The sequence below is a fragment of the Lynx canadensis genome, chromosome B2 (assembly GCF_007474595.2).
Source record: "Lynx canadensis isolate LIC74 chromosome B2, mLynCan4.pri.v2, whole genome shotgun sequence".
Classification (NCBI taxonomy): Eukaryota; Metazoa; Chordata; class Mammalia; order Carnivora; family Felidae; genus Lynx; species Lynx canadensis.
The window spans coordinates 129,344,712-129,363,089 of NC_044307.1; the positions used below are offsets into that span (position 1 = coordinate 129,344,712).

The 18,378-nt window shown below is 41.3% G+C and overlaps 1 protein-coding gene across 1 annotated transcript in view; it reads right to left on the reverse strand.

Annotated features, from left to right (window-relative positions):
• The window catches only part of HIVEP2 (HIVEP zinc finger 2), a 92,126-nt gene that overhangs the window by 12,823 nt on the left and 60,925 nt on the right, over positions 1-18,378 (reverse strand). Inside the window, exons 3-6 of the mRNA XM_030316477.1 lie at positions 12,287-12,331; positions 5,962-11,516; positions 4,817-4,971; positions 843-1,018 (exon numbers count right to left, since the gene is read on the reverse strand). Of these exons, the coding sequence (XP_030172337.1) occupies positions 843-1,018; positions 4,817-4,971; positions 5,962-11,133 (5,503 nt within the window). The 5' untranslated portion in view covers positions 11,134-11,516; positions 12,287-12,331. The remainder of the gene's footprint in view (positions 1-842; positions 1,019-4,816; positions 4,972-5,961; positions 11,517-12,286; positions 12,332-18,378) is intronic.

Genomic DNA, 18,378 nt, shown 5'->3' on the forward strand with positions numbered 1-18,378 from the left:
CATAGGAAATCATACGAGCTTAATGAGGGGGTAAAAATCCATGATAGCTAAAGTACTTCTGCAGCAAGCAGTAAAACGTACTTCTCCGAAAGTCAAACCCCCTCTAATTCGCTACTTCTGTAATCTGAGAACACTGGGATCAAGAACATTTCCTTGATTTTATAAAATGAAGAAACTATAATCAAAACAACCTTCTTGTATATTTTCATATAAACCTACCTGTAAAAAAAAAAAAAACAACAGATTTTTCTTTTAAAAGAAAGAATATCATTTTAAGGGCAAGTCCTGATATTATGAAATTCACAGTTGTGGCCTGAGAGTAAGAAATTGTCTCTGTGCTGATAAATACACGGAACACAAGCTATCAAATTTCTATGCATAATTAATGCAACTGTGGATGGAGGGGCCCACCTGGGAGTCTGTGGGTCTCTACATTATTCATAATCTTGAAAGTGACCATGGGCACATGTTTTCTTCCCAGCTGCTGCCTTGCTTTTCTAATGCCACTGCATGGATTGTCTCCCTGTGGTATTTCAATACTGGTGCAAAGATTATCTAGACCGCACAACATTTCTAACATGAAGTAATAGCAATAGCAATCCGGGCAATTCTTAGCCACTTCCTTCGGAAACAACTTGCCTGGCACTAAGTCTACAGCTCTTACTCAAGTCATAAAAGAAGCCTTGCTGTTTCATGTGTATCCTTTGATTACTTACATAAGGGAGAAAATACATTTCACTCACAAAACCATCTTACTGTCAATAACAGTTATAAAATGGTATTTAGAATCCAAAGAAACCATAAGAAAAGTATGTCCTCGTCTAAAAAGATGATAATTGTACCTTTCGTTTTGAAAGCAAAGTTACATAACTTGCATACATATGGCCGGACATCAGTGTGAGTGCGTATATGCTTTTTGAGCATGCTTGGCTTCTTACAGCGAATCCCACATTCTTCACAAATGTACTTTCCACGTCCACGTCCTCTGACATATACATAATCTTCATTTGACTTATACCTGTTTAGAAAAAAGGGAATGCAGTGTGTTTTCAAATACTTTAGTAGTTTATGTATCAAACCAGAAGCAAACCTTTTGAGAGGCAAATTATTATGAGGGTCTTTTACAAACAATTATTCAACCCTACTTCTATGAAACCTGAGAAGTTTACGCAGTAAATTCCTGAAAGAACCAGATGACACATTTGGCACTGTAAGCAAAATGTAATTTTCTACACGGTGTTCAAAATGGAATGGGTCCCCCTATTAAGATATGTGGACTTGGGATATAGATGTTCAATTCCAATGGACTTCCATAAGCCTCAGAGAGTTTCAGAGTTGTGCCTTACTACTTTTGGATTCTAGTACAGCCTCCACACAAGAAATATCCAAAAAGTTATACCAACATATTCAAATCATCATATATCAGCCGTTAACATTACATCGTCTAAGACGTGCAAGCAGAACAGACACACACACACACATGCCTGTAAATATGCTAAAATAAGTAAAACCGATAATAGAATTCTTCATTGCAAGTTTTTGCTCTATTTTTACAATCCTGGCATGAGAGTGCCTCCCAAATTTCTAGCTTACACGGGCTGAGCTGAGCTCACCAACTGTTGTCTACAGATTTGATCCGCTCTTTCCCAAGGACCATGAATTTGCACTAAAGTGGAGTCCAAATTTCAAGTAGCTTCTGGTAGGTACTGTTATGTTACATAATAAAAACTAGAGATTCTATTTTTCAACCAAATTTGCATTTGTTTGCAGAAGAATTTAATAGAGAGGTTTGAAAGGATGTCTGAGGTCAGCTAGTTTAGTCAAATCAATTAGATGAACAAAATCTTAGGTATTCACTGTGATAATCCATGGAAGAAACCTACCCAGGGCTCAACTATCATATTTTGTTCAGACTACAATGAAACAGGATCAATCATAGAGTACAGTAACATTCTACTGAATAATTCAGTGAATATCATTATCTTTTAAATCAAAGCGAGGCTAGAATTATGGGTCTAATGTCATTCTTGGAAAGATATTCTTTTCAAGGGGCTCATTTTATAATTCCAAAATGTAAACTGACATATAAAATGCCCTAATTCACTGTGGATTTACTTAAAGGCACTAGATTTATAGGGTTTCTTGTTTGTTTGTTTGTTTGTCTGTTTGTTTGTTTTTACATTCTAGGAGTATTGCACACTTCTGTATTTTCAGAAATGAAAATTCAACTTCATTCATCCAATCCAGTGAAGGATTTTTAAGAGAGAAGATCCACCCACATATTTAAATACTAACTCTTTTATGGATGCTATTCAGTGTTAACATTATTTACTTTTTGGTCACTACTAATCCAGGTGGGAATTAAGTAGTATCAAAAATACGAATAGTCAATTCTGTATGTTTTTTCATTAAATCTTTCCCCTGTCACAAGGAACTTCCCACCTCAACTTGTTCTTCAAAACTTTCTTGAACTTTAAGTTTCATTTTACATTGTCTTCTGTTACAAAGTAGAAAAGATGCAAAAGATCTTTCACCGTTTAATTTCACTATTCTCTGTCCCTAAATAGATAAAATTACCAAAGAAATACAGAATAAAACAAATAAATTTTATAGAAAGCTAGTTTTCTTCACAGAAGGATACCTTAAGCTTAGTGTAGCCCATCATCATGGTTGATGGGAAATGCATTTTATCTTCAAGTAATATAATGTTATTTTATTTTTTTTAAATAAGCTTCACATCCAGTGCAGAGGCCAACATGAGGGCCTGAACTCACCACCCTGAGATCAAGACCTGAGCTGAGATCAAGAGTCGGACGCTTAACTGGCTGAGCCACCCAGGGGCCTTTATCATTTTATTTTTAATGTCTTAGCTGACCAAACCTGTAAACAGTCAAATTCAGTACAAAATGAAACTATATATTTGAAAAATCTGTAAAAATAAAATATCTACCATGCAACAGGTCTACAGACCTTAGATTCTACTTAATACAAGAATTAACGTATTTTGAAAAAAAACCAAAAGGTATGTTTAAACCTAGGAATTGGGTAATATAAAGAACATATACACTTAAAAATGTGGTCAGTTATACTTCTTTTTTCAAGTCATCACTTTGCAATCACCAAACTAAGAGGCAGTAACACACTGCTTGGAATGAACACCTGGTCACCACCAGGCAGAAGTCGGGTCACAGATTAAGAAATGACTGGGATGTAGCCCATACCACAGGGAAATGAAAGGGGGAAGAAATGATATATGTGCACCGTCCTTGTGGATCATCAAACCACAGCAATAATATGTTCATATACGGTCTTTCACTTGTGTCCTTCATTAGTAGAGATGACTTCCCCAAAGCAAAGTATAAAGTATAAAGTATCGCTCATCTAGTACAAGTGCACTACTAGGAAGACTACTGAGTATGAGGGTGTGGATTCATTCACAAGGACATCTCAGTTTCTGAGGAAAGATAACATCTGTTTTGTTTTCATTTGTGTTAAAAGATGAGGGATGTCAAAAAAATATCAAGACCAACTTTAAGACTCCATACAATTGTGGATTTAGTGGTGAAAATACTTGACATCCAAAGGGGCCGAAACCAAGAGGAAAACAATTTTAATAATTCATCTCCAAACTGGTAAATCTATGTGGGAAATAGATATTTCATATCACTAAACAGTCAACATTTTATAATTAAATAGATAACATTATTCGGTCTTCCAACTATAACTGGAACAAATTTGTGCTCATGGAAACATGTAAATTACAGATCTATTGCAGAGATAAGGCTAGTTACAACATAATCACCCTAATGTGATTAGTATGCTTTAAAGTTTTTAAATTTTAATAGCATAAGTCTGAGATTTTTCTCCCATGTGACCGAGGAGCCTGATACAATACAATTCTAATGAAATCTAAAACTAGACATTACACATATGAGTAATTTTTCTTTACTGTACAGATATCAAAGTCATTGAGCCTTATTACTTGTATTTCTACAACTCAGGATTCAACACTTAAAAGAAACTCCCAGGGGCACCTGAGTGGCTCAGTTGGTTGAGCATCCCACTCTTGATTTCGGCTAAGGTCATGATCCTGCTATCGTGGGATCAAGCCCCGCATTGCTCCCCGTGCTGAGTGTGGAGGCTGCTTAATATTCTCTCTTCATCTCCTTCTGCCCTTTTCCCCTGTTCTCTCACACACACACACTCTCTCTCTAAAATAAAATGAAAAGAAAAGGAAATTCCCAAAGAAAAAGAAACTGCCAGAAATCAGAAGAGACAGAGAAAACATGACAACTCAATGCAATGTGGTACCCTGGCTTGGATCCTGGAACAGAAACAGGACACTAATGGAAATGATGAAATCCCAATAATATCTGGTAAAAGCAATTAAATGAACAATCAAATTAACTAGTTCCTAGGATTATACATGAGTGTGCAAGATTGCATTTGTGTTAGCACAGAATAAAAATATCCATTAATAATACCAAAATGCCCACGAGAATAATATTAAAGCATGAACAAACTTGACGACATCATGAGGCCACAAATATAGTCAATTTCATACTGCATGAGAGGCGTGGAAATTTGAAGCAGAAGTTCAAACCATATATAACGGGGACATTTTCATTGAAAGTAAGCGTTGAAAGCAAGCGCATGAACTCATTATCTGTTGCCAGCCAGACTTCAGAAATGTGAATAGACAAGGAATCCGCCTTATACCCAACCAGAGTAGGTACTATTTTTTCCCGTGCATACATTCGTGACCATTTGCTCTGACTTATAACTGAATATTTTACACATGCACATATTTCCTTACCCTCCTTCAAAGATTTTAATTCGGATTGGCTCCGTTTGTTTGGATCCAATATCTTTATCTCCATGAATATCTCCCTTCCCTCTTTCCTTTAAGATATTTCCAACTAGTTTCCTTTCTAGTTTGCTGCCAAATAAAAAGGATGCATCAGGTTTCATCTGTAGGAAAAAAGAGAGAATCATTTCATACGCTTTCTCTAAGACACAGGAGCAGCCCACATACCCACTCTCCTCTGACCTCTGAAAATTAGCCTAAGTTCCATGTTAAAACGCCATGGCCTGGCTACATAAAACAAGGGACACTAAGGATAAAATCAGAGAAATACAGTTTCTACAGAATTATTCAACATTTTATTAAAAAAAAAAAAAAAGAATATTCCTCTGTTGGCACTTAATCTATGCAACGCTAATAAAAACAGAAAACATATTCTATATTCTGAAGTAACAAAACATTATCAATTAAGGAAATATTTTCAAAAACTGAAGGGAAATGGTAACTGAATTAAGTAAAAACTATTTTTAAATCCTCTATTTGCTTCGTTAATAATTTAGGAAAAATTCCAAAGTGCCCCTATTAGTATTTTTGCAATTTGACATGTAAGGTATTAATTGTTCATGTAGGAACAAACCAGATAATCACTTGGAAAAAATGAGTTTTGAGGGAAAAATAGAGACAATAAATTTTAGTAAAAAGTACTGTCACTGGAAATAAGCCCTCTGAAGTTTGCAAAGCTCAGTTCTGACACCCATCCGCCTCCTTCCTGATCTTTCCACTCAGTGTCCATTCCTACATTCACAATGTTCTATGTCCTATGTCCACATGTCACAATCCCATGAATCCTTCATATCAAAAGAGAATATGACTGGCTAGGTCACTAACACAGGCCAGAAGAGAGAAGAACCCAAAGGAATCAATTCCAGTGGTAGAATTCCATGGCAGCTGGCCGAAAGGGGGACTCCCCCAAAACATAGTGCACGCCTGGCCACCGGCTTTTTCTCTTACTGAGAAAGGGAGATCAGTGTCACAGAGGGTTCCCTCAGCTCTGACCTTCATTTCCCTTGTATGTTTTAGACCTTCTGTCCTTCACTATGTATTCTGCTCAACAATCAAATCCACGCTACGGTGCTTTTGGAAATGGTATTCATTACCTGAGCAAACTGCTTCCATGCACTTGATGATGTAAGCTTGCCAGTTCCAGGTCTGTGCATAGCAGCCAGAGTATAAATTTCTGCAGTGATTTTTTGCTTGGACCTCAGAAGAGCCAGAGTGGTCTTGGTGTTCAATCCTGATGGGTTTGGGTTACAGGAACTAATGCACCATGAAGCATAAACTGAGGATTTGAAGGTGGCCTGTTGTACGTAATTGGGTTTTGTATAATTCAAGAAGCACCAACTCACAGTAGTTGTTGTCCGCAGACTGGGGAACTGAAGAATCTGCTGGAAATCTGCCACGTCCGTGAAAAGAAGAGTTGAGTTTGCCATCTTCCTGCTTGGGCCAGAGGCCATGTGCACCAGCATGCCGACGGGCAGCTTCTGGCCCCTTCCGTGCTCTTCAAGCTGACCGTCTCCGGGGGGCAATGAGGAACTCTGAGGGCTCATGCTCATATCAGATGCCGTCTCATCAATATCTAATTCATCTGAGGACTCTCTGCTTTCAGAAGGCCCGCTGGACTTCTGGCCTAGAGGAGGTGCCCTGGAGTTGGGCGGGAACGGCTCCCTCATGGACAGGCTGGCAGACGGATGGTCTTGAGATGAGGAAGGGGGCAGTGAAGAGAAGGAAGATGACCCCGACTGCAAGCCATCCTTTGGCTCAGAAGCACAACCTTGTCGAACCAGCTGGGGTTTCTGTGGGCGGGACAGATCCTTCTTGATGTCTGAGCTGGTTAGCTCCACAGCACTGAGCTCCTCAACAATCTGTCCATACATCTTTTCTTCCTTGACCCTTTTCTGCTGCTTCGTTTCCATGAAGAGCTCCAAGCTGCTGGCTGGAGAAAGCATCCGCTTGCTACCCCCCAGGGTGGCCACGCTGTCCGAGGTGGAAGGTAAACATAAGGGGATTGAGGATTCTAAGCCAAGGGGTAAGGTCTGAGGTACTTTCCAAATGGGGTATTTTTCTAAGCCTGCGTGCTGCCCCAACACCTGGGCAATGTTGAATCCGATCCCTTGCATGGCCGCGTTGGTCACCAGTGTTCTTTGGGTAGTATTCTCGTCCACTTTGCATATGACAATTGCAGGACTGTTCTGCCCAAGTATCTGAGAAATGCTCGTGTACATGACACTCCCGTAGGACGGGACATGGGTCTGGATCCTGACAGGAACCACTGTTCCCGGTAAGGACTGTAAAGGCCCAGCGTTTGCAGAGGCAAAATCTTCTTGAAGAACCTGTTCAGAGGGAGTATCGGGTGACTTGGTGCTCTGGTCTGACGGGAACTTCGGAAGAATGTTCTTCGAGTGTAGCCCTGATGTTCCTGAATAACACGGGTAGGTTTGCTCTTTCGGGTGTGCGTGCTCAGCAGATTTCTTTCCAATGTGCTCTGCAACATGCTCTAAGGGACAGCTAGGATGGATTTCTGCCTGGAAAGAAGGCTTGCCGTAGCTCTTCTGAGGGTGTTGCACAAGGGGATGTGGGAAATGTGCCTGCCACCAGGGAGGCTGCTGAGCTGGTAAATGAACCATACAGACGGTAGGATACTGAAACTGAAACAAGGCATTCTGGATTGGAGAAAACGGAATAGTCTCTTGATGTGGAAATAAATGTGGCTGTTCAGACAAGTGCTTGCTTGCAATATAGGATGTCGGTTGTATCAGGGGATTTCTCAGGGATTCCTGACTGTCCATGTGCATGATCTGTTGCTGGGCCAGGTGGAGCGGACCCGAGCTCAGCTGGGCACAAGGACCCACAATCTGCTTCCCAGGGTCCTCTGCCTGGAGGGGAGGCAGCACGGAAGTGGGGGCAGGGTGCCACGCGGCCCTCAGGCCCGCGTGCAGGTGCTCCATGTGCTCCTGCTTTACACCCAGATCTGCACCAGCCTCCCCCTGGGCGATCTCCGGAGAGCCACTGAAGGAAGCCTGCCGCACCAGAAAGCATTTCTTCCTCTCCCGCGATGGGGATAACGTGGCGGCCGATGCCCCTGCCGCCGGAGCGTGGGACAGATTCCCGTAATCAAATGATTTGCTCCGGATTTCCGGAACTTCCGTTGGGTGAGGGCAAGGCATCTGCTCGGACGAGCAGCGCCGCATCTCTTTTTGGTGGTGGTGGCCCGGGACGGACAAGGAGTACGACCCAGCAGGGACGGTCAGAAACTCTGAATGCTTCCCAAACTCATCTGGCTTAGGAGGTGCGGGGAGCTTAATGGCATCCTCTCTTTCGAAAGACATTGAAAAACTGGAGCTGTGGGACAAGTTGCTTTCCTGACTGGGGCTGCGGGAGAGGCCCGTGCCTGTGGATTCAAAGCTGGATTCCCCTGAAGAGTGCTCCATGTCTGCAAGTCGCAAACGCTTCTTTTTGGGTGGCAACTTCTCAGCTGGGAGCTGGGAAAGGGTCTCGCTTCTCTGGGGCCACTGAAATTCCTCCACGGGCTTTTCCGGCTCTTTACTCTGGGCGTCTTTCTCCTTCTCTGGTTTATCAGGCTCCTCCGTCACTCGAATCTCAGGAACCTGAATGTTGTGCTGGCGAACCAGCCTGGGCTGCGCGTGGTAGGGCTGCTGCTGCTGGGCCTGCTGGGAAGGGGACGGCTTCCCCCCGCTGTCAGCACCGTCGGCAGGTGGAGCCCACTCTGGACTCACCGGGGCTTCTGAAACCTCGCTGTCACAGGTCTCAGAAGGTGAAGAGGCCTTGTCCTGTGCGCTAGCCATCAGTTCAGCTGACTCAGACCGTTCAAATGAATTGGGGCGGCTCAGCGAGTTTGTGTGCTGAATAACAGAAATCACATTTCCAGGAGGTTTCCTGCCCGCCAGGTCTGAAATCTTATCTGCATCGGTGGCTGAGGGCGTCTCCTCGGACCCAAGAGACGGACTTCCAGATTGGAGTTGGGGTCGACACGGGTCAAAGCGCTCCGAGTGACCATGGGAAGGGTTCTCATGTCCCGCCATGACAAATCCACCTCTTACGCCTTCCTGCATCGGCAGTTTGGGGTCGTAATCCGAAGTCATCATGCCCATGGGAGTGCTCATGATGCTGCTGCAGATCATGGGGGTGTCCTCCTCATCTCCCACGCTCTTCTCTTTCCGGCGTTTTCTATTTTCACAAGTAGTTCCAAACATGGTTGGCACTCCCTGCAATGGCACCGAGGGATCCATGAAATACTCACCCCCGTGTTTTAAAGAGCTTAAGCAGGAAATGTCCCTGTAGCTTGGCTTTGGTGTTTCAGAGTCTTCCCACTTCTTGTAGGGTTTCCGGCAGACATCATAGTCATACCCCATGCGGTCCCCAGAAATCAATTTCTTTTCCTTCAAGGATAAGCCTGTGACACTCTTGGACATCCTGCCATGGTGTTCTGCCTCCATGTGCCCCTCCTGTACTGAGGGCAGCTCAAATGCAGCCTGTCTCCTTAACATGCGCTGAGGGGGTATCCCCACCGTCCCCGGATAGAACACATCATCGGAGCCGCTCATCCTTTCATCAAATGAGTGACTTCCTCTCAAAGAAGGAGGAATGCTAAGATTAGTTGCTGAAGAAGTTGGCATCGAGTTGCTTCTAATAAGGGGTGAAGAGTCCACAGGAGCTTCTAAGAGAATTGGGCTGCTGCCTTGGAAATTTGCAGGAAAAAGCTTTCCTTCGTTCCTGACGGATGACGGAATAGTCTGGGATTGTCTGGATTCACTGTTGAATTTCGTGGATTTCAGCATGCTTGCTTGACTGGGGTCGATCTCTCCCTTGCTTGGGATCAGCTGTGATGCAGGATCTTCAAACATCTTGACATCTAACCTGGTGTTCACGTGAGGTAATGATTCCATCATGCCCTTCCTACCCATTGTGGCACGCTCCTGACTTGCGGTCGTAACACTGAGTGTATTTCTGGGACTAAGCCGACAGTATTTTCCAAAGATGATTTCTTCATAAGACTTTGCATTTGTGTTTGGAGGGCTTATTTGCTGCTCCGCACTTTCTGAGCGAGAGAAGTAACCGGAGTCAGTGCTTCCTTTACTGTGCGGGCTCAGAAGGTTGAGAGATGGCTCAGAATCTTGTCCTTTTTTCTCTGACAGTCTTAGTGCAAGTTTCTGTTTAACTGTGTGAGAATCCTCAGGCTTAGTATTTAGTGACGGATTCGGTAGCATATCAGAGCCTATGTACTGAGAGCTTTCGTTAGGTAAAGGGATCCCACTTTTGGGGATAATCAAAATCGGCACTTTCATCGGACCTCCCAGTGATTCTTCCAGTGACCCATGATAGCCACCTCGGCTGGCAATATCCAACGGGATCGGCGGGCCGGGACTCATTTTCTCAGAAGCCTCAACAAATAAAGAGCTCTCCTCGTCCGTGTCTGTACTCTGCTCACCGTCTGAATGTATTTCTGCTTCTACGTCAATAAAACCAGCCTCTAGGTCCAATTTAGATACAGCTGACTCTGTGAAAGGGACTAATCCTGCCTTAATTGCATGGGCATGTGACTTCCTGTGCTTATACAAATTGCTCTTTGTCTTGAAAGAGAAACCACAAGGTATACATGGATATGGCCGCTCCCCAGTATGGGACCTGATGTGTTTTTTCAGTACGCTTGGTTTGGCACACGCCCTGCTGCAGTAGGGGCAAATGTATTTGCCGGGCTTTTTGGGTTTGTGCTCTTTCTTGTGAGCATCTTCGGACTGTTCGATACTTTTCTGAGAGTATTGGCTATAAGCAGGGTTCAGGCTTGAAATCTTTTTTCTGGGGTAACCACCACTGTGGCCATGTATAGGAAAAGAAAATAAGTCCTCGGAGGCAACGGATGGCAAAGGGCCAGGGAAAAGCCACGGAGGGCCTTCGAGGCTCTGATGTGGCTTGCTGCTGTGCATGACCCCCTGTGGCAATGAGTGCTGAGGGAAAGAGAGTGAATGTTGGCATGAGTAAGGGCTCGGACGAGGCGGTGGGTATTGCTTCTCTGTGACATGCTGTGCCACGTCGCTAGGTGAGGCCAGTTTCCCAGAACCAAAGAGTTGTGCGGACGCTGTGTCTCCGATTTGCTCAGGATCTATTTGTGGTTGCCGCTGTCCTTCTTGACTGCCAAAAGTGCTCATCTTAATAACAGCTGATTGTTCCTGTCTCCATCTACCTGATGCTGTATCAGTTTCTCCAGACCTTGAGGTAGCTTTTTGTCCTAGAGCTGTGTCCCCAGTGTCCATTTTGTTACAAGGTCTTAAGTGCTAGTTCACTTGAAAGCCATGCAGACTCATGGAGTGTCTTCAAAGCTGTGCTTTTCAAAGCTTGTTAGCTTCCATGGTCCAGGGTGTCTGCAAACTGGCCGAGTGCTCCTTCTCTTTGGAACCTGCCACACCCACCCCGTAGTCTTATGAGCATGAGATGGTAACGGCCTTGGACCAGGGCTATAACACAGTTCTCTCCATTGTAGAAATGTCCATCCAAAAGCTAAGTGCAAATCTGTGAAGATTTCTTATGGCATTTGAAGATTTTCAACTAGCATGAAATTGGGATGAATAGTCTGGGAGCAGTTTTGCCCATCAACTAGAGCAAAGTTCAATTGCCAGTTTCACTAAGATAAAACGATCTGAAAGAAAAAGAAACACAAAGAGATTGTCATAACAGTTATCAAGTTAGAAACCAAAACCAATCCTAAATAGCCAGCCTGACCCTGGATAAATTGAAAATGATTTTTTTATGCTCCAAGGATACTTTTTATAGCTGTTACCTTAGTTCCACAATTAAAGGATATTAATGTCAAACATGGCATTAAGTCATAAGCTAGATTTCTTCAGTGCTCTAATTTTGGTCCTCCTTTTAAATACTCCTTAATTTTGGTTAGAAAAGTATTTAAAAGAAAGCTTTTGATAGATATTATTTATAAAATCATAAAATTTTTAAAAGCCTTCATTAAAATAAATTTAGAGCTATTTCCAACCAAGTTGTATGACGTGCCTGCTTAAGTGTACTATAGATTTCTCTATATGGACATATTTTATAGACAAATATATATATACATATATATAGGTATAAATATATTTTATATGCAAAATAAAACATACATATAAAACATATGTAAATATTAAATATATTTTAAATATTATATTAAATATATTACATATATATTTAATATTTAAATATAGAATATATTTTACATACATCCATATTTATATTAACATACAATACAGATATATTTTAAAGCAGTGATTAGGAGAGCTAGGCTAAAGCCATAAGAATCAAAGATTGTCCCAGAACTTTGGCAAAGGTGGTAAAGTGAATCCAAGTAAACTATTATAAAGCCTTCATAATATAAAAAACAAAACATATTTTTGGACAGTTTAAAAATGTAATGACTACCTGAATGGTTTAGCATTCTCATGGACATGATTGTCTTGATGCTTCCTGGGTAGAAAATAAAGGCAGTTAGGAAAAACTGTTTCATTAAACCACAACACAGCTGTACATAGATGTCAAATTAAAGTTCATATATATAGAGCTCACAATGCTATGTACCTTAAGAGAAGACTAATAAGTGACTGCTTTGTAATGTGTCCAAAAACAGAAAAAATTATAAAAGCTTTAGAGTAATATTTTCTAATATATAAGATTATTATATCAAAACATCATTTTTTTGACACAATTAGCCTGGTTCTGATCCCTTAGATATTAAAAAGTTGAGAATAGTAGGGTTTTTTATTGAACCTATAGGTTTGCACATTTAAATTTACATCACAACAAATAAAGGAGTCCTCCGGATGGCTGTGAATAGCGCAGGGAAACTTGACAACTTGGAAACAATTAGATCTTAACTGAATACTCATCTTCCATAAGCAAATGGCCAGAGGATTCTGAGTACTTCAGTGCTCAACTGTGTCACCTATGATGAAAGTTGAGATGTTTCCTTGAGAGGCAACATGAAGGTGCTTATCAAAGTAAGAAAGCACATACCCTTTGGCCCGGAAATTCCATTGCTGCAAATTTATCGTTACGGATGTACCTGCACAAGTGCACAAAGATATGTGTACAAGGACTGCTTAAGTAAGTTATGACTCCATCATAAAACTCAGCCATTTAAAAAGATAAAGCACAGCAGTACGTGCTGATATAGGAACTCATCCAGAAGATAGTAATATTGGATGTTGAAAAGCAAAAAACAGGGGCGCCTGGGTGGCGCAGTCAGTTAAGCGTCCAACTTCAGCCAGGTCACGATCTCGCGGTCTGTGAGTTCAAGCCCCGCGTCGGGCTCTGGGCTGATGGCTCGGAGCCTGGAGCCTGTTTCCGATTCTGTGTCTCCCTCTCTCTCTGCCCCTCCCCCGTTCATGCTCTGTCTCTCTCTGTCCCAAAAATAAATAAAAACGTTGAAAAAAAAATTTAAAAAAAAAAAAAAAAGAAAAGCAAAAAACAAAAAACAAAACCCCACCACCCCCCGCCAAAAAACAAAAAAAAAAAAAAACTCATTGCATTTAATAATCCCATGTGTGTAAAAGAGAAACAGGTGATAAACAGAGCATTTCTGCAGGGATGCCGAACAGCTTTTAACTCCAGTTAAATTAAATTGCAGAAGTAGAATCAGGGAGTCAAAAGAAGGGGCAGGAAAGAAATTTCTACTTTTCACCATATGACTTTTGGTGATTTTTCTTTCTGCACCAGTCTAACTTCTATGTCCAATTTGCCCCCTAAGACAGACTGCTGCTGTGATGGTGGTGATGGCAGGTGCACTTAGGAAAGGGAAAGAACATGGCAATTCCCACGGGAATGAAAAGACTTTTGGGTGAGAAATCAGCAGCCCCCATATATTTGTAGCAAGACATCAAAAGTTCCTTCTGCTAAGAGCCACAAATTTATAATGCAATAGCTGAAAAACTAAACAAGCATTAACTTCGGTTTGCTGGCAAATTTTACTATTGGATTGGATTTTCCCTGCACAGTGATCTTCCTATGCATCCCTTTATAGGTAATAAGAAAAAAACCGAGGGGCGCCTGAGTGGCTCAGTCGGTTAAGCGTCCAACTTCGACTCTGGTCATGATCTCCAGGTTCGTGAGTTAGAGCTTGGTGCTGACAGCTGAGAGCCTGGAACCCGCTTCAGATTCTGTGTCTCCCTCTCTGTCTGCCCCTGCCCTGCTCGCACTCTCTTTCTCTCTCTCAAAGAAAGATAATAAACATTATGAAAAAAATTAAAAAAAAAAAAAAGAACAGAAAAAAACTGAGGGGCGCCTGGGTGGCTCAGTTAAGGGTCTGACTCTTAATTTCGGCTCAGGTCATGATTTCATGGTTTGTGAGATGAAACTGCCATGTAGGACTTCCTGCTGTCCCCTGAGCCTGTTTGAGATTCTATCTCTCTCCCTCTCTCCCTGCCCCTCCCCCACTCAGGCACGTGCTCACTGTCTCAAAATACATAAATAAACTTAAAAAAAAAAGACAAAAGCTGAATGAGAAGTGAGGCCCTTATAATAGTGTAATGCAAATTAACTTTGGTCAGTTACAGCAAGCATGCTAACAAGAAGAATGTGCAGTGTCAAACCCAAATTGACTGAATTTTTGTTTAACTAACTAAATATTTAAGGTTCATGTAGACACAACTGCTGTCAGACTTGTAAAGGTGAACAGCACCCTCTAAAATGGGAGTAAAGTATATTTTCAATTCAAGACAGGAATATTTTGCATCTTTCCTTAACTAGGAGTCAGAGCTTGAACTGAATATTTCTTTTTCTTTTTTTTAAATATTTTTTTAAAAGAGAGAGAGAGAGAGAGTGTGCACACAAGTGGGGGAGGGGCAGAGAGACAGGGAGACAGAATCTGAAGCAGGAACCAGGGTCCAAGCTGTCAGCACAGAGCCTGATGCGGGGCTCGAACCCACAAACCATGAGATCATGACCTGAGCCAAAGTGGACGCTTAACCGACTGAGCCCCCCCAGGAGTCCCTGAACTGAATAATTTCTAAGTTGTTTTTCATATTTTGCCACGGTGTTGACCTGTGATTGCAGATCCATTGTTAGGAATAACAATGATAATGCTTGTTGTTTATTGTGTACTTACTATATTGTGCCTGGTACATAGCTTCATATATGTTAACTAATTTGATCTTCATGACTACCCTATGCAGTATGTATTATACCTGTTTTACAGTAGAGTATGATCCTAAGGGAGGTTGATGGTTCAGAACCAGAATGAAACCCAGCTGTGGCTCACCCCCAAGCCTATAAGGTCTCACTTCTCCCATCCACTTCTGTCAGTCAGTTTATCATAACTTAAAATACTGCATCTTCAACAATACTTTCTCCTAAATATTGTCACTTGACTTCAATATTTCCCATGCTTAAATTTTTCATGGTCCTGGGAGAATATATGAGTTCTGCATGGCTGGAGTATAGAAAGTGGCCTCAAAAATGTCACTTCCTTGGGGCGCCTGGGTGGCTCAGTCGGTTGAGCTTCCGACTTCGGCTCAGGTCATGATCTTGTGGTCTGTGAGTTCAAACCCCGCGTCAGGCTCTGTGCTGACAGCTCAGAGCCTGGAGCCTGCTTCGGATTCTGTGTCCCTCTCTCTCTGCCCATCCCCCACTCATGCTCTGTCTCTCTGTCTCAGAAATAAATAAACATTAAAAAAAATTCTTTTTAGGGGCGCCTGGGTGGCGCAGTCGGTTAAGCGTCCGACTTCAGCCAGGTCACGATCTCGCGGTCCGTGAGTTCGAGCCCCGCGTCAGGCTCTGGGCTGATGGCTCGGAGCCTGGAGCCTATTTCCAATTCTGTGTCTCCCTCTCTCTGTGCCCCTCCCCCGTTCATGCTCTGTCTCTCTCTGTCCCAAAAATAAATAAACGTTGAAAAAAAAAAACTTTTTTTTAAAATTCTTTTTAAATGCCACTTCCTAGAAATCACACAAATCCATAATTTAAATAAGGTACACAATCTTATATTAAAGTATTAACATAAGTACTTATATTAAAGTATTAAGAACAGTATTGTAAGGACAACTCCTTGTTAGAACATGATAAACTATCATGACAAACAATTGTTTTATTTTGTTCCTTAGAAAGCATTACATTTTAAGAAAGTAAGAACCTGACAAGTGAAAATGAGGCCTATGTTCACTTCCCATTCATTGGTTTACACAGAATATATAATTTTGCTTAAACCACTAACTTTAAGTTAAATAATTACATAAAATTTTGTGAAAAACAAGACTGGAATAATATATTTAGTAATTAAATAGATTATAATGTTTTCATTTAGCAATGAGGTAATATCTTTGTAAATCAAGCAGATTTAATTTCTGCGGTTTATAATAATAAATTATAACCATTACACCCTAAACAACATATGTACAATTCTTATTCACTAAGAACATATCCTTAAAAAAAGAGATGCGCCAAACTAGATTCTTACAAAGGCAATAACATTTTGCTGTTAAAGAATGGACCAGAAGAGAGGTGCCTGGATGGCTCAGTCGGTTAAGCGTCCGACTCCAGCTCAGGTCATGATCTCGTGGTTCATGGGTTCAAGCCCCGCGCCAGTCTCTGTGCTGACAGTTCAGAGCCTGGAGCCTGATTCAGATTCTGTGTCTCCCTCTCTCTCTGCCCCTCCCCACTCACGCTCTGTCTCTCTCTCTCTCTCCCTCAAAAATGAATAAACGTTAAAAAAAATTGTTTTTAAAAAGAATGGACCAAAAGATGAAGAAAAGTTACATACGTAAGATTTAAAAGCTGATATTTAATGGCCAGAACAAAAATCATCTAGGACATTTAGTTAACTGTGGGATTTAAATTTCAGAAAAAGATGGGGCGCCTGGGTGGCTCAGTCGGTTAAGTGCCCGACTTCGGCTCAGGTCACGATCTCGCGGTATGTGAGTTTGAGCCCCGCGTCGGGCTCTGTGCTGACTGCTCAGAGCCTGGAGCCTGTTTCAGATTCTGTGTCTCCCTCTCTTTCTGACCCTCCCCCATTCATGCTCTGTCTCTCTCTGTCTCAAAAATAAATAAACGTTAAAAAAAAATTAAAATATAAAAAAAAATAAAATAAAAAAAATAAAATAAATTTCAGAAAAAGAGCCTAATCAGAAAAAGGCAAATCTACTGTTTTATTTAAAAACTCAATTTTGCTGATATTCACATAGGATCATCTTATATTCTAATAGCATTTATTATCTGGAAAATTTTTTAAATTCAAAACTTTGATCCCAGTAAAAAAATACATTGACTCAATTATGCAAATAGTTTCTGTCAGGAAAACTTCTTTTCAAACTTCTAAGACAAGCCTACCTAAGCTGTCCTACCATTTTATCATGAAACTGGATGATCGCTTGAGCCACGCTTTCTCCTCCAGGTCATATACAGGAAAAGCTCCTCTGTCTGTGTCTGAGCTAGAGGTCCCAGGATCCCAGTACTGTGGATCGATCCCTCTGGTCTCCCTCTGGTCTCCCTCTGGTCTCTGGGCTGGACCTCTGAACTTTTTGCTTCAGTGAAAAGCTTAAGAATATCACGAGGGAATTGGAAATTATTCCTACTTCACGTGAAACTTTTACATCAGATTTTAAACATGTTTGAGAATATAGTATTCCTCTTCAACACCAGCCTTGGAAAGGCTTCAACTAACTGCTATCCATAAAATCACTTTCCTTTTGCAATTTCTGAGGCATATGGAGAAAAACAGAAGAGAGAAAACATGAGTGCTGGGTCTTTTGAGGAATATACTGATCGTATTCTTTAACCATTAAAAAAAAATGTGGACATTTCCCGTTAATCTCTTGTCCACACCTGCTTTATCTTGGAAATGGAAAAAAATCCGCAGTGTAAATTGGGTTCACCCTAGATCTTTTACTGGGCGTAGCATGTTTGTCTCTTTAAAACCAAACAGGCTTGGGGGGTGTTCAAAAGTCTCTTTACTGCTTTCCTCAGCTTACAATCAGGGAGAAGAAATTCACTTTTAAAATCTTAAGGCTTTCAAAATTGAATCCAAGATGTGACAAAGACATTCGTCTTTTTTTGTTGGGTGATCCTTTTACGGAGCAATCGACGGCAAATGCCTAAGCTTGCATTTTATTGTTTAAATGCTAAGTAATAGGGAAATAGTTTCTTTGGGCTATTTTAGTTTCGTAATTTTATTACAACCCATCAAATGCACCCTCATACAAAAATCAGCAGCTTTAGTTGCATTTTCCCAATATAGATCTACTTGGTGCTATAAAATCCACAGTAACGTGGTTGATTATACTACATTACTTCTTTATCACCGCAGAGATACATTTCATTTTTCATATTCCCTAACTATATGTTAAAAGTACAAATTTCCAGTTTTCCCAATCGATTGATATGTTTCAAAATGTAACATTAGAGCAATCCTCCTATGGAAAACAAAAAACAAAAAAAACAAAAAAAACAAACCCAGTCGGTTATTTCATTCTGTGAGATTTCTTTTTATGGTAACCAAACCCACGCAGAGTCATTTTTGGCACCCATTG